The 26,603-nt window shown below is 41.7% G+C and overlaps 1 protein-coding gene across 3 annotated transcripts; it reads right to left on the reverse strand.

Moving 5' to 3' along the window:
* Window positions 1-285: 285 nt before the first annotated feature.
* On the reverse strand, window positions 286-22,253 carry LOC6557067 (rho guanine nucleotide exchange factor 5). Of its 3 annotated transcripts, XM_032743440.2 has the most exons (9): window positions 21,958-22,253; window positions 11,266-14,578; window positions 9,332-9,435; window positions 3,508-3,761; window positions 2,416-3,444; window positions 2,159-2,342; window positions 1,074-2,092; window positions 801-1,005; window positions 286-730 (listed from the first exon to the last, which is right to left on the reverse strand). In XM_032743440.2, exons 2-9 carry the CDS (start codon window positions 14,493-14,495, stop codon window positions 567-569), a joined length of 6,189 nt encoding a protein of 2,062 aa, XP_032599331.2. In that variant the 5' UTR covers window positions 14,496-14,578; window positions 21,958-22,253; the 3' UTR covers window positions 286-566. The 3 variants fall into 3 exon arrangements, with proteins under 3 accessions (XP_032599331.2, XP_032599332.1, XP_001984223.1); XM_032743441.2 differs by lacking the exons at window positions 9,332-9,435; window positions 11,266-14,578; window positions 21,958-22,253 and adding exons at window positions 3,885-4,458; window positions 8,118-8,198; XM_001984187.3 differs by lacking the exons at window positions 9,332-9,435; window positions 11,266-14,578; window positions 21,958-22,253 and adding exons at window positions 3,885-4,367; window positions 8,118-8,197.
* Window positions 22,254-26,603: the final 4,350 nt, after the last annotated feature.

Below are 26,603 nucleotides of genomic sequence, written 5' to 3' on the forward strand. Positions count from 1 at the left end.
CAATACTAAGTGGGTATGGGATAAGACTGAATGATACACAGGTCCTTGCCATCCTAATGTGCTATGTCCTTTCAAATAGCGGAAATAAAAGAACTTCTTGAAAACGAATTATCTAGGTTTATCCCGCAGCCTAAAAGTATGCTTTTAACAGTTTGATTTATTTCTGAAAATACGATTAATTTATTGCATACTTTCTGGCTGTCACGAAAAAGGAAAACATGAATTTGTTTTATTGAATTTTGGATTTTATTTGACAATATGCTTACAATTATACACATTTTGATATATACTTTGACATAACTAGTATGCATATATATTTCGATTCCAATTGAATCGTTTACAACTAATGCACATAAATTATGGGGCAGCAATTGTATTTTTTTCAATTTTTGTTTGCTATTTAAACGAATAATTAATTATCACATTGTTATTTATATGTATATATATGTATATATATACCTATTTTAAAGATATCTTTTGATGGACTATAATATTTGAATACTCGGCCAATTGAGAGTGGCCTAATTGGAGATGGCATTGAGAATCAACTCAAATTGGATGTATTCTCATTTGCCCTTCTGCGCCTCCAGATAGGTGGCGGTAAAGGTTAACAGGCGATGCCGCTGCTTCAGGTTGCGGGCGCGCACATGAGCCGAGTTGAGTTCTTCTGTGTAGCTTCCGGGGAACCAGCCGGCGGCACCATCACGTATGCGCTCGCCCTGATACCAACCTGTTGGTTAGATTTGGAAAAGGGAAATGCTTTAAATGTGTCGAGTGGAATCAAAGTGAGAGACACTCACCATCTGGCAACTTGCGTGAGACGTTGACCACGTCGCCGAGCTCCAGCTGTAGCACATCTGGCTCATCAGATTCGTAGCTGTGCTTGGCAATCACCTGCGGACAGTCCCATGACTCGTACAGCTTCTCGCCAGGCGTTTCCGCCTCCGGTGGACGCATGGCCTCTAGCCAGCGTTGCTGATCGGACACTGTGGGGCAGGAGAGCACCTAGCAAACAGAATTGATTGGTTTCGTTAATGTTTGTAATTGGGATTAAAGTTGATTGTTGGACTTACAAGTTCAATTGTTTTGCGCTCGTAGTTTTCCAGCAGCGTCATCAGCATGAGATTTTTACTAGTAGAATCCTTAATATCTTTGGTCGGTAGCTGGGGCAGTGTGTCGCCCGCAGCCAGGGTCAGCATGCTCCTCGGACAGTAGTCGAACACAGTGAAATTGGAGTCGCCTTTGCGCTTGCAGAGCACCAGTAGATCGGAGAAGAGGAAGACATAGATGCTGGACTTGGTGAAGCGTTTGCCAAAAGTCAGCTTGGCATCGTCACCGCGCCACATGAGATGCGTCAGTTCGCCGCGCTTAACCAGAAAACGCGGCTTGACGCCCTGCTTGGGCACGCCTACGGGTTCGATGGCCAGGGCACGTATGTGGCTGGGGAACTCCAGCTGCCTGGAGATGCGCTCCAGTTCGTAGGCCTGCTCACAGCGATTCGCTGCCTCATTGCACTGAGCGACGATCTTCTGGACGAGGGACAGCGTCAGTTTCCAGCTCTCATACTCGTCGGCATTGTGTGGCGATTCCTTGCTAAATACCGCATCGATGAGCAGCGGCAGACGCGTAATCCGCTGCATGGGCATCATGAGAAACGAGTGCAGGCTGAGGCCACAGCAGCTGGCGCTCGCTTCGAGCTTCTCCAGCTGCTGCTGGAACGCCCCACTCTTTGCCTCCTTGAGGCGACGCAGCGTGCGATCCATGCGTCCCTGGTGTTCACAGAACGTGATGTAAACGTTGAAGTGCTTCTCGGCCATTTCATAGATGCAGCGACTCAGTCCCAGCAGCATTATGTTATTCTGCCAGCAACATTCGAGTTGCGTTAGCAGACGCTCCGAGCACTCGTGCACGGGCGCAATGTACGAGAAGAGCGCCTTCCGGTCGCGGACGCTCAGCACCGAGGGGTCACAGAACGAATCGTTGTTCATGAAATGACTGCGCAACAGATTCAGAGATTTCAGATAACTCGCCTCCGATGTCATAATCTCAAACTTGGCCTCCTGCAAGCCACGCTCGCGTGGTGTCAATGTTGCTAAAAAGTACATAAAACGTCGATTATTTATTTATTTATAAATCGAAATTCTACCAAGGCACTCACGTAGTATGCAGGAATGGATGACCTCGGGTATTTGGCTCCAGAGCGTGCGCGATGGCCCATTCTTGGGCTCCACCAGCTGCAGGGCGGTGGGACGCGAACGAGTCGGCGGCCTCTGCGTGTGCTGCCCAATCTCCTCGTAGCCATCCGTTGAGCCCTCATGCGCTTCCAGGTCGCGTGTAATCGACTGCAGAGTTTGACAAATATGTGAGAAGTGTTTAAGAGAGAGAGAGAGAGAATTTGAGCTGGGCCAGACTCACCTCCAGTTTGGCGGCGCTGTAGACCTGATAGAGAGGCTCGTTGGAGAACAGACTGTGCGGCTGCAGCTCATCGCCGAGACCCGCCTCGTTGCCCGTGGAGACGCCGGAGCTGCCGCTCGAGCTGGCCACCGAGTTGCCGCTGGTCTGATAGAGGCCCGATTCTGTGTACCACGAGTTGCTACTACAACCATTGGCGCCTGGCGTGGCCGTGGCGAACTCATCGTTCATCGTTGTTCCTGGCGCTGACTGCGAATGCTTGAAGACGCCACATTCCGCATACCAGGAGGTGTGCAGCCGTTGACGGTGTTCGCCGCCCGAAGCCGGCGGTGGTGGTGGTGGCGGTGGATCAATTGGACGCACGCCAATTGTAGCACGGCGACGCAATACTTTCGCCTCCTTTTTGGCCTTACGTGCCATCGTGGAAAACTTCTGCGATTCGGCGCTGGGAGTCTGCACGGGTATGTCACCGGAGGAGGCTTTCTCCGAGAAGCCCGAGTCCAGTTCGCCAGAGCCAAGATGTTCCGACTCCAGCTGCTGTTGCTGGTGGTGCTGGTGCTGCAGTTCCAGCTCCTGCTGCGTCGGTGGATCCTCAATGTAGAAGGTGCTGCGTGTCGCCGTCAGCGCCGACAGCTGTTTGGTATCGAAGCTTGTGCCCACAAGGCTCTTGCGGAGACGCGACCGCAAACTTTTGCCATTCTTCTGCTTGGGTCGCTGCAGCGTCGAAGCTGTGGCCAGCTGGTGATCTTGTTGCTCCACTTGACTCTGGCTGGTCACGAGATTACGCTCGGAGCTGCTCAGCGAGCCTGCATTCCCAAAGAGCTCCTGCTGCTTCCTGCACTCAACATAGAATTGTGTGTTGCCATTGGGCGACGATGCTGTATTCTCGTAGAGTTTTTGCTGGCTGCTCTTCGGTGACTTTTTATTGGAGATGAAATCCCTAAATTTACGCACTATGGCATACACTTGATTCTGTGGTGCCGGCGGATCCGGCAGGCGATGATTACGCATATCGACACCGCTGTCATTGTGCTGCAAAACGGTGGACAATAAGTAGCTGTGGATGCAACGAAAGGCAACGAGTCGGTTACTTACGTGATGCAAGCGCTGCTCCGGCTCATCCGTGTGCTCATCGCTGTCCGTCTCGAAGGAGTCGTAGTCATCCGAGTTGTTGCCCAGGTGCTCGCCCAGTACATGTGCCGACGCCGAGTGCTGCTTGCTGCGTCGGTGCGATGCTCGTCCCTGTCCATCTGGATTGCGCCTGAGTTGCTGATGCTGATGCTGGCCAGGCAGCAGCTGTGACGAGTGCCGCTTGTTGCACAGCGTCTCGTAATAATGATCCGAGTCATCTGTGAAGCACAAGAATGATGTGTAATAGATTAGTTAACACTAATAATAACAATATGGAAGGCATAATATAATATATAGTGTAAATAGTGTAGTGTCATTAAGCAGCTGCAACCAAAACGAACCTACAAAGGTGCTGACCACCATTGACTCTCGACTGGGCTTGCCCTTATGCGGCTCCACATAGGAGACACGCAGCGTGCTCAGATGCGCCTGCAGGCGACGCCTCTGCTTGTGACTGCCGTTGCTGCTGGCGCTGCAGCGCTGACTGATGGCCGCCGCCGCCGCCGCCGCCTCATTCTGATAGATGGGCTCCGGCAGCGATTGGGCCGGCGGCTGATCCTCCGGTATGGGAGGTGCGGCATTTAGATAAACGCTGCTCGTTGGACAAGTGATGCTCACTTCGCCCACGGCACGTGGCCGCCGCTTGCGTGGCAGTGTGACCAGCGGCTCCACGACGTGGGCGTGGCCACTGTTACTGCTTGCTGTGGTAATGCTGCTCGTGCAGCTGAGACGCTGATTGTTGTGGTTCTGGTTGTTGCTGTTGTTGGTTGCCATCGCAGCATATTCTCATATTCAACACTCAACTTGGACGCTCTCCAATGCGACTGCATTCAACGAATTCTTGTTATTAATTTCGTTTAATTGTTGTTGTTTTTGTTGCTGAACTTTTGAACTCGCTTTGCATTGCAGCTGCGACTGTGTTTCTTAATTGAAAGTAATCAAGAAAAAAAAACAACCAAAAAGTTGTTGCATTTTTATTAATGTTGTTTGTTATCCAAGTGAAGCTTGTGGTCTGTCCTAAGCGAGGGTTGCTCTATTAGTTGTTTTAATTATTCAATTATGTCTTTGCTTAAGCGATTTAGTTTCTCAAAAGAGCTCAAGTTTTGCGTTAAGCAAAGTATTTATTGTCTTTATTTAGTTTCGCTTTCGCTTCTTGTTCTAAGATATTAAAATATTACGAAATGCGCGTGACACAACAACAATAATAATAACAATAATGTGCTAATAACCAAAAATGATGCTAGATAGACAAAAAAAACAAATATTTTCTTTAATATGCAAAACTCTTTGTGCTGACTAACTTTTTGCTTAGTGCTTAATCAACACAATGTCACACAAATGGTAAAAACGTTTATATTTTCACAATAGATTCCTCGTTGATGGCAATTCGTAGTTATCATGACCCAGTAAATGGAAAGCTGTTGTGTGAATCCAAATTTTTTCTTTTCGAATCAGCCTCAACCATTTCGATTCAGTTCACTGTGCGGAAATTGTTCCTCCACGGTTGTTTTGGTTAAAATCTTAATTTCCATTCGATTGGCTTTAAACAAATTTTCAAAGCTCTACAAATTGGATAAATCAAATTTCACTGGTTTTGCAATGCATAACGCATTATATTATTATGTAATTCAATAACTGGCTTGTGCACTTAACACAATTCAATGATTGGCCCTCGCTGTGATCGGCTAATTAAGCAAACTCTTCCAAGTGTCTCAATATTTTGTTGGCGCACAGATAAATAAATGGTATGGGACAACGAGTCGAATGCGCGATTTTGGCCAGCATTGCGCACAGAGGCATGCAAAACATCGCCAAATTATAATGAAATCACGCTTGAATGCATATACAACAAATAACTAACGAAAAAAAGCAGACACGACTGACGCCAACTAAAAACAGCAGGTACAATTGAGTGTGTGTGTGTGATTAACAGCACAAAAGCGACCGAAAAGCGTCAGGCTAGATAAAACCAGAGCACAAATGCACACACACACGTATATATATATATATATATATACATATATAAAAACATATACGTGCATACGTACACAAATATTACACATACGCAGCGAAGCGAACCAGTTCGGCTGAGATAATAAAACAGAGATTCGTATATGGGCGAACATTAGACAGTCCCTGTGTGGATGCTAAATATCTGCTCATAGGTCTTTATATATAAATCATGTACATATATATATATATATATATATATATATATATATCATGAAATTAGATATTTTGTGGCTTGTTGTTGACTGACCAAAGCGACACTTGTTGCGCGTGGGTCGCTGTAGATGGCTTTTGTGTCTTGTGGCCACAAACTGGTTGCCGGTTTCAGAATGTGCACCCAGCCAATTTCATAAGTAATCAGCCAGATTCTGCGAAATGAAGTATTTAAAGATTTTACGTATCTTGTTGCTTATATGCACAGTGGCAAGAAAGTCAGTTTAAAGAGGGAATTTTAAGTCGGAAATGAAAATCGACGACTTTCTGAAGAGAAAAGCTGAGCAAATCTAAATTTAAGGTAGTAAAATGTTAGCTCTTTTTTTTTGGCAATAAAAATTACTTCTAAAATAAAAGGAAAGCTAAGGAAATATAGGTTTTAGGTATTAAATGTTTAGTTAAATATTTACTCCTTTTTTGGCAATAAAAATCACCTCTAGAATAAAAGGAAAGCTGAGCGACTCTAAGTAAATTTATAATAAAATGTTTAATGTTTTCTTTTTGGCAATAAAAATCACCGCTAGAACATTATAATTAATTTAAGCTTCTCGCAATTAAGTTGAGTTTTATGTGCCGCGCTCATAGCTTATATATTTTTTTTTGCCAATTTTGTTGTCTTGTTTCTTGCAGTGTTTCGCTTGATGCGGAAATGTTGTCGGAATCTTTGGCGCTTTTGTTAGGCCTTACGGATAAATATTTTACTTGTGTGTGTGGGCCACGCATCGTATTTGCACTCAAACAAAGAGCTGTCCGATCTGGATACATAGGAGAAAGATAGATGCCTGCCACATGCTATATACTATACAACTGTTGTGCACTGTGAATGCGATGCTCTTGTTTATAAATACGAGAAGCCTTGGCAAAGTGCACAGCGGAGGGGTTCAGTTGTTGCTCTATCTGCACACACACACACACAAACACGCTTTATCATGTTTTCGTTCGTCGTTTTATAAACATTTTTTTAAAATTATTTTCAATTTCAATTCCGATTCCAATTCGAATGCAGCCATTGATTGATCGATTGACGCATTGAGGTTAAACTTATTAAGTGGCAAACGATGTCATTGTCTGCTGGGTTGCTCAGTGTCAGCGCCAGATGGAAAACCACTTGACTTGATCAGTTAAGCTCAACAGATCTTCCTGCACATGCACATCTATATACATATTCACGTACACAGATACTGATGTAAGTTGAAATGTCAACAGCAAGTCATAAATTTCCATTGAGGCTCTTCCGCAAATGCATGCCACAACAATTGGGTGCTTCAAACTGTGTAGTTTTCATGACACTTTCGCTTTTTCATTGCCCCCTTAAATCATCGCGTGCTGGGAAAATGAGTTAAATACAAAAAAAAAAGCGAACGTGCCCTGGGTATAAGTTAAGCTGAGAATTTACTGTCGCATTGCCGGGCTTTAACTAAATGCGCCCAAACTTTAATTACAGCGCTGTTATTGTTGTTGCTGCTGCTGTTGCTGCTGTAAGTGTTTAACAGTTGAGCCTGCTGCATTTTTGACTTCCAATTGGTAGGCTGCGACGTTGCGTCGCTGCCAGCGTTCAGTGAACTTTTGAGCGGCCATTTTGCACAGCACCATTTTTTTTATGGGATGTTATTTTTGCTGTTTGCCCCTCTTTTGGATGCACATAATTATTGCACATGATTACGTTTTGATTTTGCAATTTGCCATTTGAAATTGAGGCGCCTATTTGTGTACTTAATGTATTTTCATTTTGCACAGTCACTGCAACGTTTTTAGTTTTTAAATTTGTTAAGTTCCTTAAGCTGCTCGTCGTTGCCGTCGTCGTTTTATTTTTTTGTGGTTGTATGTGGTTTTAACTTCTTCAAGGTTGTGCGCTTTTGAACGCTATGTAGTGTTTCTAGACTGGTTTTCGCTCAGCAATTTCGTCATCACTCGAAGCAGCAGCAACAACACCAGCAACAACAACAACAGTAACGGTGAAACATAAAGCTTTAAGTTGACTCTCGCGGGTGTATAGGGCATATGGGCTGGAAGGGGAAGGGGGCGGGGGTGTGGGTGGTGCGGCTTTTGGTTTCATTTTTAGTTCGTGACGTCTGGCTGCCTTTGCATAAAAGCACAACAACACAAAAACAACATTAGTGTGTAATAATTGAAACTAGCTGCGCTGCTCGCGGTGCAGTCGACGCCGACGCCGTCTGGGGTCTCTGCTAATTTTGCATGCATTGCATGCACTTTTTTTTTTATCATCTGATGTGCTTTTCTTTTTCACTGAGATGCGCGCGCACGTACAGCAATGTACAAAAAGAGCAACAAACATTAATTGGAAAAGAAACGGTGTAAAGTATTGTATATTTTTTTCACAATTAACAAACACAAATTCCGTTCGATGGGCAACTTTTCGACAGGCTGGCAGCGTCCGAGAGACGAACCGAACGTTGGAACAGACGCGCTCAGACTGAGTGAGAGACTGAACCGAGCACAAAGTGTCTGGGACAGCAATAGTTGTTGCTGCTGCTGTTGCTGGCAGCCATGGAATGAAAATTGCAAAGCAACAACAACAACAACGCTTGGCGTCCAGTTTATGGGCATTGTTTACGCGCGCGCTCTCAACTTGTTATTGCCTTATGTGGAACCTGTCGCGCGCGTTGCAGCCGCTGATACAGGCGCCAATTGCAATTCCAATTCCACTTACAAGTTTTCGTTGCTGTTACTCACTTGAATTGTGTTTGTCTGTTTGTGTGTGCTTGCGTATGTGTGCATTTCATTGTTGGGAATTGCTGTCTTTCTTTACTCTCATTTGCATTGGGCATAATTAACTGTAAGTAGTGTGGCCATCTCCTTTTTGGTTTCCATTTCAGTTTGTCATTGTTGGGTTTTGACATTTTTAGTTTCACAGCGCATGCCCTGAGCACCACTTTTAAATACCTTGACTTTAGCCTCATGGCAATCAACGAAACTTAAGTATGGCTGATAATTAAAGCAATTAAAGTGTCGAGTTTGTTTGCGCGAGCAAAAGTGATGCGGATCACATGTGGATCGAAAGCCTAGCTTGGACACAAACCACCAACAAAATTCAGACTGCAAGCTCGGTCTAAAAGTTCAACGTTATTTTTAAGTATCTGAAAGCTTTCAAATTGGTTGCAGCGCCGTAAAGCTCAATTTTTACATAGGAAATCAAATTGCAACAAAGAGCGTGGTAAATAAAGCATTTGAACATTGTTCAGTATTTTAATACCGGAAACAAAGAATATCGGCAAGAAGAATAATTTTAGAATGAGACTGATGAGGCAAACTAAATCTAAAAGAATAATTAATGAAGATGGATTACTAAAAATTGTTTTGCTTTTGAAAATCGTTTAAGATTTGGTTTGGATCGACCCCAAGTGGATTTTACAGAATTTTAACATATATTCTATCCCGAAAAAACACATCTCTAACCATGATCAAAAATATATTGCTATTGAAAATGGGCTGAGATTTGACGTTTGAAGTTATGTCACTGCAAATTTTGGACCCTAATTTGTGGTATGATTAAAGGTATGTTTTAACATTGAATCTGCTTTTCATTATTTTTGGTTTTACTTACCTTCAATGCAGCTTTTCGCCTTGTTTTCTTGCAGTCTTTTATCTCTGATGCGTTTCGACCAATCCGGACTGCGAGCACGGTGCTGCTTAGAACGTTCCCGTACACTGAAAAAAGAAACAATATATAAAATGAATGTTTAATTAGTCAGTGCTTAGCGTAATTATGATAACTACTTCATAATCATCGATCAAGTGACGATACTGGTCTTCAGAGCTCGACACCCAACTAAGAACTATTTATTTTTTTTGTTAAATGGGTTCGGTCTCATTTCAAGTTCTTATATCGTAAGTATTGTAATATGATTGTGATTGTGATTGTCAATGGGGTTGCCCAAGTTGGCGTCCAATCTTATCGGCTGATAACAGATGGAATTGTAGGTCAAAGCGCTAATTAATGTGGGCGATGCAGGAGGAGTGGTAGATGTGTGTGTGTGTGTGTATTTGTGGGTGTGTATCTCGCCTAATAAAGCGCATTATTTGTTGTAGTGTTGCAATGCCATAAAAATAAGTAGTCATGTGTCGTGTGAAGAAGTTCATTTTTAATAATTAGTAGGGACAGCTCTCAATAGAAACCTCTCTCTTGAGAATTGAGCATGACGTGACAATTTTTAGCTGTTAATTGTAGAGAAATGCTACTGTGGACTTTTAGCTTATTGCGTTTCCCAGCAATCGATTGATTGACAAATTTGTTTGTGTGTTAAGTGCTAAAGCGAAGCTAATTGGCTGCCAGATACAGATACACATATCAAATGTTAACCGAAATCTATGTCTTCCAGAAATAAGCATAGTTTATTTATAGTATATGCTATGCCATGTATTGCATCAAGTTCTAATATATATATTGCAAAACATTCTTTGTTGCCGTTGTATACCTATATATAAGTTGTGAAAATCCATTTGAGACAGGTCTTTAGAAAGTTCTTAATGCTAAATAAATACAATATTAACAAACTTATCTCTTACATATTCATTGAGAAGAGAATGAGCTAATCGCTTATCTAGAAATATCGCTTATCTAGTGAAAGGTATTTACATTTGTTTGGAGGTTGTGAAGCAATTAAATACTAAATGACACGCTAGACTTTGCCTATTTATATGAGCCATTTATATATAGACACCTAATCTTTGTCGCTGATTCGCACTTAATCACTAGACTATATACAAAAGCAATTGCAATTCGAATCACTTTGATTTCTACTTCGCACAACAAAAAGCAACAGAAATGGCTGACAATCTACGGGTTAATCTCGGGTCAGGGTCTGCATTAACTATAGTCGTGAAATTGCAGTTCCTCCACTAGTAAGATTGACCTGATTTAAACTAGGGTTTTCTAGTTGTTAGTACTATGTACACTTTTCCAGCCAGTTTTTTGTATATGGCCAACCGATAAACCCACCCTTAGCCACTGCTTGTAATTGCATTGACCCACTTTCTTCTGATTATATGTGATTTAAGCCTTTCATACATAAATACTTGCATCAAAATGTGTTAAGAATCCGAACTTTACATTAGGATTGAGCTATTTTGATTTCGATTGTGTTATTAAATGGAAAATGATCCAGTCTATGACGGTCTTGGGAATATATATATATTTATAAATATTTTGACTGTATTGTATTTCTTGCTATGCTACAGTCTATTTCAATCAATATTATTGCAATCTTTGGACCCTCTGGCGCAGTCCCCCATCCTCCTCATTCGGCTCCCAGCCATGTGCTGCACTACCAATTGGCGTCAACAAATTCGCAAGCGCAGAAGGAGTTCCAGTTACGATAAGATAAGACACAAAGCCAAACAAACTTATCAGTAAATTACGCAGAATTTTTATCGGCTCCCACAAAAGGGGGTGATCACATAGCCAACCAGCCCCAAACACATCCAAGCCGGGAGGGAGAAACTCTCGCTTTTTCTATATTTTGGGATCTCCATACTTACACAATAAACTGCGTCTCGCTGGTGGCAGCTGCCGCGACTGTGGGCGCCTCGCCATCGGATATATCCACCCAGGCATCGCTGTTATCACTGGAGCCGGCTATCGAGGAGCGTTTATTGTGCGCTTTTCCCCCGCTGCTGCTGCCCGCGCTACCTGCACCACTGCTGGCCAGCGAGGAGCGACAGCCACCGTTGATGCTGCCATAGATTACGCCGGCAGCTAGCGAGGATTCATAGAGACTATTGGTGCGATGATCCGAGGAGATGGTTAAAGTAGAGCCGCTGCTCGAGAGTTGTACTCCCGTTGACCTTGCCACTGTTTCTGTTTCTGTTCTAGTTGTTATTGTTGCTGTTGCTGATGCAGTTGTTCTTGTCGTTGTTCTTGAGTTTCTGCTCTTGCGATAGTTGGAGATACTCTCGTAGCAATTGGAGCTCAACGAGATGCTATCCGTGTTGGGCTGAATGCACTTGGTCGACATGGATTCGTAGCAGCCAGTGATGGTATCATAGATATTCTCATCATCCTCATCCGTGGAGTTCTGCACAGTTCTCGTTTTGGAAATGCGACTGGGTTGCTTGGGTTTCGCGGGCGCTGGGCGCAATATTTGTGGAGATTTTGGCAGCACCCGCTTTGGTTTGGGCAACTCCGGCAGCTCGTCGCGTGTATTACGACCTAAAGTGCCCACTGTTGTTGTTGGCGTTGTTGTTGATGTTGGTGTTGTGGGCGTGGCAAAGGCTTCATAGTCATCGTTGTTGCTGTTGCTGCTGTTGGAGCCGGCAATGGACTCATAGCCCTCCAGCCAATTGACACTAGTTGTGGATGCAGTTGGAGCAGTTGTTGTTGTTTTTGCTTCCTCCACTGTTTGGTAGATGTCCTCTGTGGGTATTTGTGACAGCTCCTCCTCTTGGCTTGTTAATGGCTGCGACTCAGTCTTGTTCTCCATTGTGGGCGTTATGGGCTCATAGATGGGCTCCTCCTCCTCCTCCTCCTCATCTGGCTGCTGCTTGCGGTCATTCTGCAGTTGCTTTAGCTCCATAATCATCAGCTCGCTCTCGATGGCATTCACTAGGCCCAAGTTGACAGCTTGATAGAGCAGCGGCTGATTGTTGGATATCTGCTTGGCCTGATAGATGAAGGAGCTATTGGGCAGAATTCGCTGCTCAAAGTCATCATTGGCCGCCAGCAGCAGCTCTCCGTCCGGTGTTCTCGCTGGCCCGCCAAGCACCTTCAACTTCAGATCGAGCTCCTCCAAGGCGTCTAAGATTTTGGCATCCGCTTCAATGCAGGGCGACAGATCCGGTTCCAGCTTTTGCTCCGGTTGCAACGTTGCCATCGTTGCTGTTGCTGCTGCTGTTGCTGTTTTCTTGTTGCTTTTGCTAAAGGGCAGCAATCGCAGCTTCTCATAGATAGCTGAATATTTGTGCTTGCGCTTCTTCTGTCGCTCCGCTGCTACAGCCTCGACATCCCGCTCATCCCTCTCATCCCCCGCGTCCCGCTCATCGCAGCTGTGGTCTTTCGCCGGCTGAGTTAGCTGTGATTCAGCTTGTGGCTTTGGGTTGCTAGCATTACTATTCACATCTACGGGCGTTTTGGCCTCCTCGCGCACCACATCCAACTTCAGTTGCTCCTCGGCCAGGACTTGTTGGATTCGGGCGCGCTTATTGCGCATTTGCTTGCTGAGACTGAGCGTGCTGGGTCGGAGTTGCACCTGCTGCTGTGGCTTCAGTGTAGGCACCACTGCTGGCTTATCCCACTTTTCGAACTTCTTAATATTCCGCTGCACCATCGAGCTGAGTCGGGATGACTCCGAGGACGATGGTGATGGGGTGGATTTCTCTGAGCGTTCTGCCCGCTTCTCCTGCTGCTGGTCGGCGGCTGTTGGCTTCTCGACGATCTTGTAGACATGCGAGCCACGCGACAGCCAAACGCCATTCTTGCGCTTCACCTGATCCAGCAGACGTGTATCCTTCTGGATGATCTCGTTGAACTGCTGCGTCAGCTGACGCACCAAACTTCCACTGCTCGAAGCAGCAGCTGAGGCTGCGCTGATGCCGGCGCTGGCATCGTGTGCCTGTTGTGCCACGCCCACATTGAGAGTGTGAGTGTGTTGGTGTGTGGGTGTGTGGGTGGACATGCGACGTGGCGTATGATGCTGATTGTATGATTTGCCTGCATGTGTTTTGAAGCTGTATTTGCGTCGTGTGACGCGTGACGTCACCGTCGTCGCTGTAGTCGCTTTTAACTCTGGTAGCGATTCGCTGCTGCCGCCAGTTGCTTCGTGACTAACCCGAATCGCTGGCATCGACTCAGCTGCTGCTGCTGCTGCGACTGCTGCTGGTGTTGCCTGCTCACTGATAAGATTCGACTGCTCAGTCGCTTGCTCTGCTGATAGCGAATTGTGCTGCTCTCTTTTGGGCATGACGTCCTCGCGTTTTGGCCACTGCAAACGTTCGCCAGCTGCGCCGCCCGCTTTAACAGCGGGAAACGTCGCCGTCGCCGTCGCAGTGGCTGTTGTCTGCGTCGCAGTTGCGTCGCTGTCTCGTCGCAGTTGATTTTGCATTTTAGCCTGTTCGGCGTTTTTATATTTGTAGAAATTATCCTTGTCGCGTTGCAGTTGCTGCAGCTGCGTCTCCTGCAGATTGTGTAAGCTGGCCGCGCGTTTTGCACGCGTTTCGTGCGCGTTTGTCAGGCTGGGCCAATCGCGGGCGTTATTAAACGCGTTCACCAAACAGCTAACCGATTTATTCCACTTGCGCAGTGTGCCCAGCCCCGAATGTGACGTCGACTGTTGTTGTTGTTGTCGCTGATAAGCTGCTGCCTCCTCGCTGGCGCTGCTGATGCGTTTGCTCCACAGCAGACGTAATGTTTGAACGCCGCGAAAATCGCGAAATGCGCGCGTTTCACAATTGCAGCCGTTATTGTTGTTGTTATCGTTATCGTTGGCGTTAGTGTTATCGTTAACGTTTTGTTTGCTATCGTTATTATCGTTCGACTTATCGTTCACACTTGCACTTTTCACCAGCCAACCGAGTATTGTCTTTTCTTTACGCGGCGACGACTTTGGTGTTGCTATTGTTGTTGTTGTTGTTGCTGTTGCTGTTCCATTTGCATTCCCATTGAGATCGCAGCGACTTGTTGTTGTTGTTGTTGCTGCTGCAGCTGCTGCTGCTGTTGCAGCCGCATCCAAATTCAAACCAGATGAGCTCGCCATGACGTCCGCTGACAACTGCATTACTATGATTATGCGTAAAGCGGCTTCTTTCGCCGTCAGCGGTGGCCAGTGGCCAATTCACATGGAAGCTGTCGCCGTGAGGCCTAAAAAAAACAGAAAAAAAAGACAACAACAAGAGAAAGAACTCATTAGTTAAAGCAAGACAAGAAACACAAGGAGAAAGCGCCTGAAAATCGCTGAATAAGAAGCCAACAACTAAAAAGAAATATCTTTCAATTGAGTCTTGATATATATGCCGCAGCAAGCAGGTGGAGGGCAGGGGGCGCCACTTGGTTGCATGAGCAGTTTGGTTTCAATCAATATGAGATTACGACAAGTGTCCTATATGTATATCAATATTGATAAATGATAATACAAATGGCCATGGCATAAATTAAATAATAAGAAATTATATTTGAATAGCGTCCAAAATGATAAGATATGCAACCGCAAATGGAACGGATTGAAATGTGCATTTTTTAGTTATATTTGTTTGCCCCAAATAAAATATTTATTTACGAGCAGTTTCTAGAACCAGCTTGTTGTTGGTCGACTTCTTCTTCTTCTTCTACTTCTTCAGACTACTCTCTCAGTTGGAGCTAAGCTAAGCACTGTCAAAGCAGAGCTCTGTTTAGGCCACATTTATTATTGCCTTAGCCTCGCTTGTGCCCACATAACGTTGCGTATGCGTGATATGCTTTTTGACTGCTCGATCTTATCGATAACTACATATATGTGCATGTATAAAAATATATAATAAAAAGCTTGCCTAACTGCCGCACACGTTGTTAGACACCCCTCTCCCCATCGTTCCCCACCTCTGTACGCCTCTGCGCTCACGTTTTTGTCACACACAAATGCCAATTATAATGAGCGATTACATAAAAAGCAAAAATTTCTTTGCAACGCCGTCGAATAGTTTTTAAGCCGCTTTTGTTAGCTGCTACTGCTGCCGTAGCCGGGTCTTCTGCCTTGCTTTGTGCCCCCCTCTAACCGTTCCCTCACTTTCCCATTCCCCACTTTGTTTTTTTTTAGCTGCCTGCCACCACTTGCGACGAACACGTTGGGAATAACAATACAGTTTTGCGCTATTGCAAATGGTATTTAAACAAAATATTAAATACGAGCCATGCTCACACACACACACACACACGCACATACACGCACACACACTCGCACACTTGCAATGTAAATAAGAAGCTAAAATTGTTGATTACGCAAACTTATTTTGGCCATATTTTCATTTGACTTAATTTGGTGCCTTTAGAAATTTAGGCAGTAATCCATTGAATTGTTTATCTTTGGCTGTTTTGACATCAAATTTCGCGTATATTGAGTGTGAGCATAATCAGTATATAAGTAAAATTCCATTGACTAAAAACGTGTCTAGAAGTGTGATTCCCATGGCTTACCAGCAACCAGCTACCCGCTACGTATAGATTTATCTATATCTGCTGGCTATTCTTATCGCTGTGTGGGAATTGCATAAAAGATTTGATCAAAATCTTTGCTTTGATTATAAAAATAAATCTCATGCTTATAGATGCGAAATAAAATTAGCATGCAGAATGAACTGAAATTCAATTAGTTTATGCGACGCATTCAAATTGATTTTTATGTGTTAGTCGATGCCGTTTTTGGATTGAGACACTCCAATGTCACAGTCGAACAAAACTAAAGGCCAGCTGACAGTCAGGTTAACAACTTATTGGCCCGGCCAATACACACACAATTCACCAACACCAATACAGCAATGAAATGCTTTGCATATTAAAATGACAAGCGTTAATCCAAAAAGGGAAAATGTAAACAATGCACAGCAGTCGGATCTATATGAATAAAAGTGTGTGCTTGTGAAGATGAAAACAAAAGTCTGGCAAATTTGTAAAGAGAATCTCTCTTTGCATATTATATTATATATATGTATATATCTATATATATATATATGCAGTGATGCACCTGCAGCTGTGACACTTTTCATATGCACGTATGCATACCCTATTTAAAATAGTTTACAGAAAGTGGCATAGCTAATCTATATATATCTTTAAGTTTCAAGTTGTGTAAGTCTGACAGAAGCATCTACGATCCCACAAAGTATATATCAGAGGTTAGACGAGCTACTCTCTTCAAATTTTGAATATAAGTTGTCGTCAACCAAAGCAGATCCTGTTTATATAGATACAGTTGAAAATATATTAACTACATCCATAAGAGTCACAAGCCACTTAGATGTAGAAAGAACATTACAGCTTTTAATCGAGCGTAGAACTGACTACAGGGTATGCTATAGTCCAGCATTCATTTCCCAGATACTTTTTTGTTTTTATTAAGTTATGCATTTGCATTTGTAACTCGAATGGAAATGCCTTTCAAAACGATGCACAGCCTATTCAGACGGATGTTGCATTATAAAAACTGGTCATAATTTTAGTGAGATTTTCACAGTTAGCCGCATTGACAAATTCAAGTGGCAGCTGGGCGGCAGCAGAGCGGTGAAAGCGCTGCAGCTGAAAAGCGCTCAAGTCAAATGCCAGCTCGATAAACAAATACCAATTCCAATAACCAATTCGAGGCGTTAATGTGTGTCCAATGACTGATATCATTGTTAGCCATTCCAAGAAGAATTGGCGATTAGACACGCATCGACTAAGACAATATTAAATGCCTCGATAAAAAGCGACTGCTGAATGTGACTGAATGCGGAAGACACAACACCAAATGCAAATATTCTGCAGATATACAATATATATATGTATATATATATATTAAAATATATTTAAATTTCTATAAATGAAATCTAAGAAGAAATGTATTGCTATTTATGCATAGCATAGCAAAAAGAGGCATTTTAATAACCACAACAAAACCCCATTAGAAATGTGAAAGTTTACTTTTCTTTTTTTGTCTCTAGCATCTAGCATCTGTGACTATTTGGGCAGCCAACTAATGAACTGTCTTGCGGCAACGATTTAGTGGAGATGCCGTCAAGATCTTAAGAAGCTTTTTTAATGAGCCACCAAAGTGTTTGATAATGAATTCAGTGTGTTATTTGTTAGACAACAGCTCAGAGCGATGAATTACAGCTGGGAAAGTAAAAACGTAGTCAAACTTTTGCATGTATCTAGCGAATAACAAATAAAATCTCGCAATATTCATTCATTGAATGGCTTAAGTCAAAAATAAACAACTTTGCAACGCCAGTTACAATTGCACTGAAAGTTACTCACTTACTTAATATGAATTTATAACATTTTAATGGCATTAATAACAGTAATAATAGTCACATATATGTCACACTGCTCACAACCGACAAGGACCTTCGACTGAAAATTATTTGTTGTCCACAATTTTCTTTGCATTTGATATTTTTTGTTGTTGTGGCGGTTGCCGGGACAACCAATCCATTCAAATCAACCACTCGAAACGGCTTTCAACCAACTGAAAGGCACCTCAGGCCTCTCAGGTCGGTCGCAAGCCAACCCTTAAATGAGGCGGAAATTCACCCTTAAGTAGTCAATGCCACACGTTGGGGCTGGTCAACGTGTCGTATGCTTTACACACAGCATGTTTAACGAGCGTAAACAAACAAATAACAAACACTAAAGGGGGTTTCTTGGGTCGATAGTTTTCATACTGTCCACTTGAAGGCTTCTGCTGTCCGCTGGCTACTATTTTTTTTTTATTTGCATGCCATATGCCAGTTAGTCCGGCTGTCCGTCCAGCTCACTTGCTGTCCATTTGTCTGTGGCTCCCTTTGTGCGAATTTGTGTGAAGAGTGTCGCGCTTTGTGTCTGTTTATTCATTCGTACTTCTTTTTAGCTTAAGGCAAACTCAATTTGCTAAATTAACGAGTGTAGAATGTCGATGTGTACACAAACTATAAATACTATAAATATATATAAATACTATATAAGTTTCAAAAGTAGCATAACTTGTTAGCTTTCGACAGCATTTAATGGAAGTTATATACATTTTTGATCTCAATATTGATTGTCAAATCTGCTGATTACGCCCGTATCTATCTAGTAAATTAATCATTTATATATATATATTTATATGGGCTGATAAAACTGCTGTGCATTAGTCATTTAGTGCTCGTGGCCATAATAATTGCATTGTTTCACTGCTTTTAAAGCACTTCGACTTAGTCAGTTCCCGCATTTTGAACAATTTAAGCTTTTGCTTGCTGCGGCTCTTTTCCCCCAAGACTACTATCAGAGGCCTTTACACGCCCCACGCTCTTTTGGCCAAATTTGAATCAGCTATATGCCGATTTCTCAAATCTTTATGACTAGCATATGCTATGTCGTGCTCCCTACAAGCAGCATCTAATGGATTTATTCCCTTTTCGCCTCTTTCCAAACGACTTTCTAGCTTAGTTCCTGGACCACAGAACTGATAACCTGGTATATGTAGTTCAATTGGGAGGGAGTTGATTATTTTATTGATGAGACCTCTACCTCGATAGAGCTGTGATTTGCTACTAGTTGATTTATAAAAGCGCACTACCATTTTAATTGATGTTTATTCTTCAAAGACTTGCAAGAGAGTAACGATCTGCTGAGAGAAGTGTATCTGATATGAGATTAATAAAACAAAAAACGAACATAGAAGTGAGGAATATCGATTTTAAAAATGGAGAAGACAAACAAATTAGACATAGCAGATTATTACCCAATTCAATTAGGGAATTGTGGGAAAACAAATGTAATGATCAGTTTGATTGAAAGCCCAACGATTGAAAACACTCGTGAACCCAATAAAAGGGATGGGATATTTTACATTTTCCGAAAATGAAAGTGTTCTAGCACCAAGTAAAGCCAAAAAGAACTCTATAATGATTTTTGATGACGTTGCTTGTGAAAAACAAAATAATATTCGTGCATACTTCTGTATGGGACGACATAATAACATTGATGCGTTTTATTTATGTCAAACGTATACACGCATCCCTAAACATCTTATTCGTGATAATGCAAACCTAATAATAATGTTCAAGCAGGATGAACTAAATATGAAACATGTGTATCAAGATCATGTAGGCGTAGATATGAAATTTGATGAATTTAAGAATATATGTCAATTTTGTTGGAAGGAAAAATATGGTTTTGTACTTATAAGTAAAGATGATCCTCTAGAAAATGGACGCTATAGACGGGGATTCGCTGACTTTATTAGAATTTGAAATATAATATGAACAAATCTTATTATTAGTTCACTTAGCAATAATCGATCGAAATGACAACAACTCTTACATTAACGGGCAACAGCTCAATTTTAATGGCAAACTATCATCCACCCATTGAATTGAAGGGAAATTATGAGTGTGCACTCATTGATTTCACATGCTATAACTCAATTCCAACTGTTGATCACGATAATAATTTATTTCATATTGGAGAACATGTTTTTGAGATACCTGTTGGATCATATGAGCTTAGTGATATAAGAAATATTATTATTGAGAAAATGGAGGAAAAAGAACCAAATAAACCAAAAACACCCTCTCATCGAAAGTAACAATAATACGCTTCAAGTGATGATTTCAACTAAGGAACACCCCAAATTTTTTTAAAAAAAAAAAAACTATTAGTTAATTAATTCGGAAAAAAAAAAAAAAACAAAAAAAAAAACATACACAACAAACACCACCCCCTTTTAAAATTTAAAAGTAAATACAAATCAAATAGAATGTAATATTGTAAACGGATCATATGTTAATGCAGAATCAAGCCATGTATTGCATGAGTTTGCTTTAAATGTCCCCCCCCGGCCTTTAAATGAGTGAGAAGCCACACAACCTTATTTATTTCGCAGTGAACCCAGGGAGATAACCACCTTAAAAAAAACGATTTGTTGATCAGGCGGGAATTTAGTTTATTTTCCTAAAGAGAGGGTTACACTTCCCTCCACTTTTAAGAGAGCGAAAAAGTTTTTTTAAAAAAAAAATTTAGTTTATTTTATTTTAAAAAAAATTTAGATTTAAAAGGGAGGGGAAAAAAGGGGTTTTGGGGCAAAACTTACAAACAGAAAACAAATTGTTTTTAAGGGACTTGGTTTTAGAAATAGAGAGTAAAAGACAAAATTTTTAACCGTTCGAGAGAAACCCCTTTCCGAAGAGAGAATAATCAAAAAAAAAAATTAAAAACATTCCCCCCTTAAAAAAAAATTAAAAAAAAGAAAAGAAGAAAAAAAAAATAACAAAAAACAAGAAATAATTATTACTGCCGGGGAGGAATATTTTTATTAATGAGGGGGGGTTTTTTTTTTTTAATAATAAACCTCCTGCTGGGGGTGGTGGTGTAAAAAAAAAATTGCATGAGTTACCTTTTTGATGAGATTCGATACGAGTTGAATGGAATTGAAATTGATCGAACTAGATTTGTTGGCACTTCAACAACCTTAAAAACTATATTTTTGAAGAGTGTCGCGCTTTGTGTCTGTTTATTCATTCGTACTTCTTTTTAGCTTAAGGCAAACTCAATTTGCTAAATTAACGCGTGTAGAATGTCGATGTGTACACAAACTATAAATACTATAAATATATATAAATACAATATAAGTTTGAAAAGTAGCATAACATGTTAGCTTTCGACAGCATTTAATGGAAGTTATATACATTTTTGATCTCAATATTGATTGTCAAATCTGCTGATTACGCCCGTATCTATCTAGTAAATTAATCATTTATATATATATATTTATATGGGCTGATAAAACTGCTGTGCATTAGTCATTTAGTGCTCGTGGCCATAATAATTGCATTGTTTCACTGCTTTTAAAGCACTTCGACTTAGTCAGTTCCCGCATTTTGAACAATTTAAGCTTTTGCTTAAATACTTAAGCACTAATAATACACAGGCCTTATCTGCCACGAGTCTGTGACAAAACTTCAAAAGCTGTTTCAAATCAATTTGCTTGCTGACTGCAACTCTCAAAACTGAGTGTGTGTGTGCGTTGTATATAGTTAATGCACTTGTATGCATATTAACTGCATTCCAAGCATTGTGGCAACTCTGTCACACACACACACACAGCAAAAGAACCGCAACAAGAGGCAATTGGTTGGAGGAGGTGGAGGTAGTCTAAGAGACCGCATAAGGCACAGAGGCGTGTAATTAGCGTGCAGCATTGGCAAACTAAACTTAATGTTGCTTGTTGCTTAGCTGTTGTTGTTCGTGTTGTTGTTTTTGTTGTTGTTGTTGTCGTTGTTAACAACACAACAACGGTAGCATATGTCTTATAACCGTAAGATGAGCCGACTGAGCTGTAGGCACAACATGCCACCAAGTATTGGCCATAGGCCAGACGCAGAGGTCAGTTCTGAGGCCAGGCAGCAACAGCAAAACACACAGCAACAATATAAAAAAAAAACACAAGAATAATAAAAAAACGTCGCAGCTAAGCAGTTTACAGTTTACAGTTAAAGAACAGCTAAGAGCGCAAAACCAAAAGCTAAAGCCTCATTCCATTTAATTACCATTAAGTCAAGTCAGAAACAGCAGATGTTGCCATATATAATCCACAACTGGGCAGCAGTGGCATACGAGGCAAGCACTCCTGAAATTGGAAGGCTTGGCAGCCTGTTCTTGGGTGAAATTTGTTCAGATGCCTGTTGTTGTTTGTATTGTGTGTAACTATTTTTATATGTGGTTTGGCTAGATTCTTGGCTTTATTTGCTTGTGGGCGTTTCACTTTTTCCGAGCCACTTTCGTTTCACTTTACACACACACACACACACTCACTCACAAACGCACTACGAATAAGCACAGCCATAGAATGTGTGTGCCAAATGTTGATTACTTTGTTTATTGCACATATTTGTTCAATAATTTCAATAGCTTGGCAAAACCAACAATAAATGGCAACATAAACACAAATCAACAGCTTAAAGCGCGCGCGCAGCTCAAAAGAGCGACAGAGAAAGAGACAACGAACGAACAAGTCGAAGCAACCGACACGGCGAACGACTGCAAGGCAACTGAATAGTTGAGCTGCTGTCGCTGTGTCGATTGGCTTGTCGAACGAACGTCGACGGCGACGTCGACGCCAGCATCGACAGCGCAGTGTTTGTGTTTGTATCTTTGGCTTTTGGGTCTCGCGCTGTTTCGCATTCTTGTGTGCAGTGTGGCTGCAATTTGTTCTGATTCTTTTCATTCCGCTGCGCTTGCGCTGTGCTGCTGCGCTGCGCTGCATTTCTCCAGAAGTATGCGACGCCGACGCCGCAGCGACCCACAAAGACTGCTGTTGCTTCGATGATGCTCTGGCGGATGCAAGATGCAATATGTAGCTCAGTTGCAGTTGATTAAACAGCGCCTGTTCTTTGTGGGCAGCGTTCATTGGCATTTGGCAACTGCGGCAGGGCGGCATTTTAATGAACTAAACAAATTTTAATTAAGTCGCTGGGACCTCTAATTGATTTAGTGCTTACTATTTCCTCACTTCATCCTCAGCATTCTGTGTTCGACTCTGGAATGTGGCATGTCTCTGCACAGCCAGCTTAAATCGCATTAGAGACGCGCACGGAAACAAGTTTTAGCTTCACTTTTTTTTTTTTGGTTGTTGTGACGAAAGCCTAACACCAAAAAATACACACACACACACACACACACACGCACACACACAAGCGCATACTCACGAGACAAAAACAAAACCAAAAAAAAAGAAAAACAAATAAAATTCAATACCAGTTCAAGTCGCAAGTTCTGGCCAAGTTCAACAGACAGAGGCAGGCAGCAAGCAGCACAAAAAACAAAACCAAAACAAAGGCGCGCAAAGCAAAAGCAATTTGTACATTTGCTTTTTGTTTTGTTTGTTTTGTTTACATCTTACGAGCGGCGCTGTGTGCGAGCGAGACGCAGCTAGGGCAAGCCCCACTGTTCAGGGTGACCATGCCAAGCGGCTGAGCGCTGTTAAACTCATCATGGCGGCAAAAATATTGAAATGCATTTAACAGTCGCTTATCAGCTAAAAGAAACTGTGTCAACAATAACGCAAAGCACTTTGGGAAGGATGCGATAAAAACACGAGACAAAGCCAAAGAGTTGTGCAAAATTTCACAAGCCCAAAAATTACGACGACCTGTAAACCTGGTTTTCGTTTTCATTCAATTCAATGCGCCTATAAAAAAAAAACTAGCAAAAAGCGGCAACCACAACAACAACAACAAATCCAACATGGGCCTGTCAGCAACAAACAACTCAGACAAGGACAGGGGGGAGGTGAGGGTTGGCTGGTGATGGGGCTGCGACTGCGTAAATTTATGAGCCAACAGCATGTGGCAAGCTTGAAAAAAAACACCAAAAAAACAAGCAACGACAACTACATTGCATGTGCCCCGGACACTTGTTGCCCACTCTTGTGGCCACGCCCCTTTACTAATTTGCATTTAGTGGCTGCCGCACTCCACATTTGTGGGCCAACAGTGCCACGCCCAGCCAAACAATGCACATTATTCATTTCGCAGCAGCAGCAGCAGCAGTAGTAGCAATTGCCCTACATGAATCTTGAATCTCAGATGTGGTACTTGTAATTTGAATTGTTGTTGCCACTTTGTTGACTGACGCAACCATTTGGAGACACACACTCTGCCTAGACATCTCTACACAGGTGCCTGCCTCACACAATTGGGTATATATTTCATTACGTATCATTACTACTACTATAATTACTACTATACTCTTCCTAGTCTAATTAATCTGTTCGTTTTTTTGTATCATGGTTCGCTCTCCTCACAAAGTCTGCATAGAAATTTAATTCATGTTGCGAAAAATGTACTTGTCAAGTTCCTTAACTTTGTCAAATCAAAATTAAAACAAAAAACCATATTAATATCATATCATTTTAAACAATCAGCAGCATTTTCACGCTTCTTCGCGTAATAGATTAATGAAATTTTATATTGCGTTTTTTTGGCCTAGTTCATTTATTTTACAACTAACTCATTTGGCAGCTGTTGTACATATATGTTTAAATTGTATAGATGAGAAATTCATGCGAATTTCCTGCTGAGCAAGCAGCAACTTTCCAAATGTCGCATGCAATTGAAGTTTGTAATTAGAAATGGTGAATTTTCACTTTGCAGCTCAGATCTCAGTTCTTAGTTTGTTAGATCGACCTTGGCCAATTTAAACGTGATTTGTGTGCGATTCGCAGCAGAGACTGTGCCACGTACTTCACGCGGTCTTTGGTAGTTGGTCGTTGATCGTTGGTCGATGATTCGTGATGAATCAGTTAACTGGCTAAGGCATTTCACACACAAAAGGTAAGTCGAGAAGAAAGTCAGCCAGCAACTGCGCAATCAGCTAACTGCCGTGTGGGCATTTCATTTTAATAGATGGGAAAAAACATGTGTTTCTAAATAGACGTCATAAGTAGACATGAATATGGGATTTGGGGATTTGAAAATACTTGTTTAAGAGTCATTCTCTGTTTAGAGATTTGAGCTGTATCTGATTTAAGTAAAGTTAGCATCTGCTTAGTTAAATTAATCAGATAACTTATTGTAGTTGTAACTCCATTTCAATAGTTTACAGGGCATACAAAATGAGCTCATTCGTTAAAAAAAAAAAAATACAAAATTCAATGAACTTTCTGGGCCATCAGTTATTGCATGATGGGCCGCCCACAGACTGTCTGACACCGTTTTTTGGCCGTTTGCTTTACCTGCCAAATTGTACAACATTGAACTATATAGAATACACATATTCAATGCGAAATCATTGTCGCACGACTGTGCAAAAAAAAGAAGCAAGCCAAATGCCAAACGCATAACAATGAGCAAAATAACTGAATTGGAATTTCACGAAAAATAATTCACCCAAATTGCCAAGAAATTGAGTTTCACGAAAAGGAATAAAAACAACCACCTGATATTAATGATGATGTTGATCATGATGACGTTAACTGCATGATTAGCATATTCCATGAAACTGAAATAAAAGCCGTGATGAAAGTTAAAGCTGATCAGCGCTGACAATCGATCAGCGATTAGTTATAGTCGCGTACTTGCAATGCGTACATAATTCGCTGCAAAATTTCAGAAACTAGTTAAATGTCGAGCGATTGTCTTAAAAGCAACAACATGTTTTGCCGCTTTTGTCTATACATAAAAAGACAAAACGACAAAAAAAAAAATAATAAAAAAATGAATAAAACTGCTGATGTGAGATGTTTAAAACATTCACAGCACTCTGGCTGGCAAAGTTCATTGGCTGTCGCGACAAATGCATTCAGCAATGCAATAAAAAGCAAACAGCAAATTTGCCGGACAACAACAAAATTCGAGAGTGAACCGAAATGCAGCCGCGTGAGGAAGTGGACTGTTGCCAGGCACTGTAATTGACCGGTTTCCATTTGGTTTTGGTCTTGTCTACTCTGTGTGTGTGTGTGTGTGTGTGTGTGTGGACCACTTGACTGCGCTTTCTTTAGCTTTGGCTTGATGAGTCAGAGGCACAGGAATGCCCCTAAAGACACAGGTTAAAACCACAACTAAGTGGCAAAAAAAAAAACAGGCCAGCTCAACACTCCGGCAAGCCACAAGCAGAAATACAATATTTTATATTTATTTTTTTGTTGTGGAAGTTTTAACTTCTGTTATGTCTTTAATTTGATGTATAGAATACGCTTACGTGCTATTTTTGTTGTTTCAGACTTTAGTTGACGTAAGAGAAAATATGGTTAATTCCGAAAAACTAAACTTTAACTTTTGCTATCATTATTTCAAAGTTTCAAGATCAAATTTGCCTTTGTCACAGTGTATCGTTAGCATAAAGCTAATTTAATTGTACACAAATTGAGCGTTGAGTCAAACAACAAAACTGTCAGCACGCCCACCAGCAAATTATGTGCATCTATGAAATACAGATCTAAGAAAAGAAAAATATATATGCTTATATATATATATATATCTACAATTACACATTGAGCCAAGAGACTCGCCCACGTTAGAGCCAAATTATATGGCGGCAATGGAAATAATAATCATACTTACATAGCTCATAAGTAGTTATGCAAATCTTGAGCTAAATAGGATGATGAAGAAGCTAAAGCTGAAGCTGATGTTGAAGCTGTGAATTCATTGCGTTCCCATTCCCATTCCAATTGACTTGGAAAGTCACATGCAAA

Source organism: Drosophila grimshawi, unplaced genomic scaffold (assembly GCF_018153295.1).
Source record: "Drosophila grimshawi isolate 15287-2541.00 unplaced genomic scaffold, ASM1815329v1 contig_44, whole genome shotgun sequence".
Taxonomy (NCBI): domain Eukaryota; kingdom Metazoa; phylum Arthropoda; class Insecta; order Diptera; family Drosophilidae; genus Drosophila; species Drosophila grimshawi.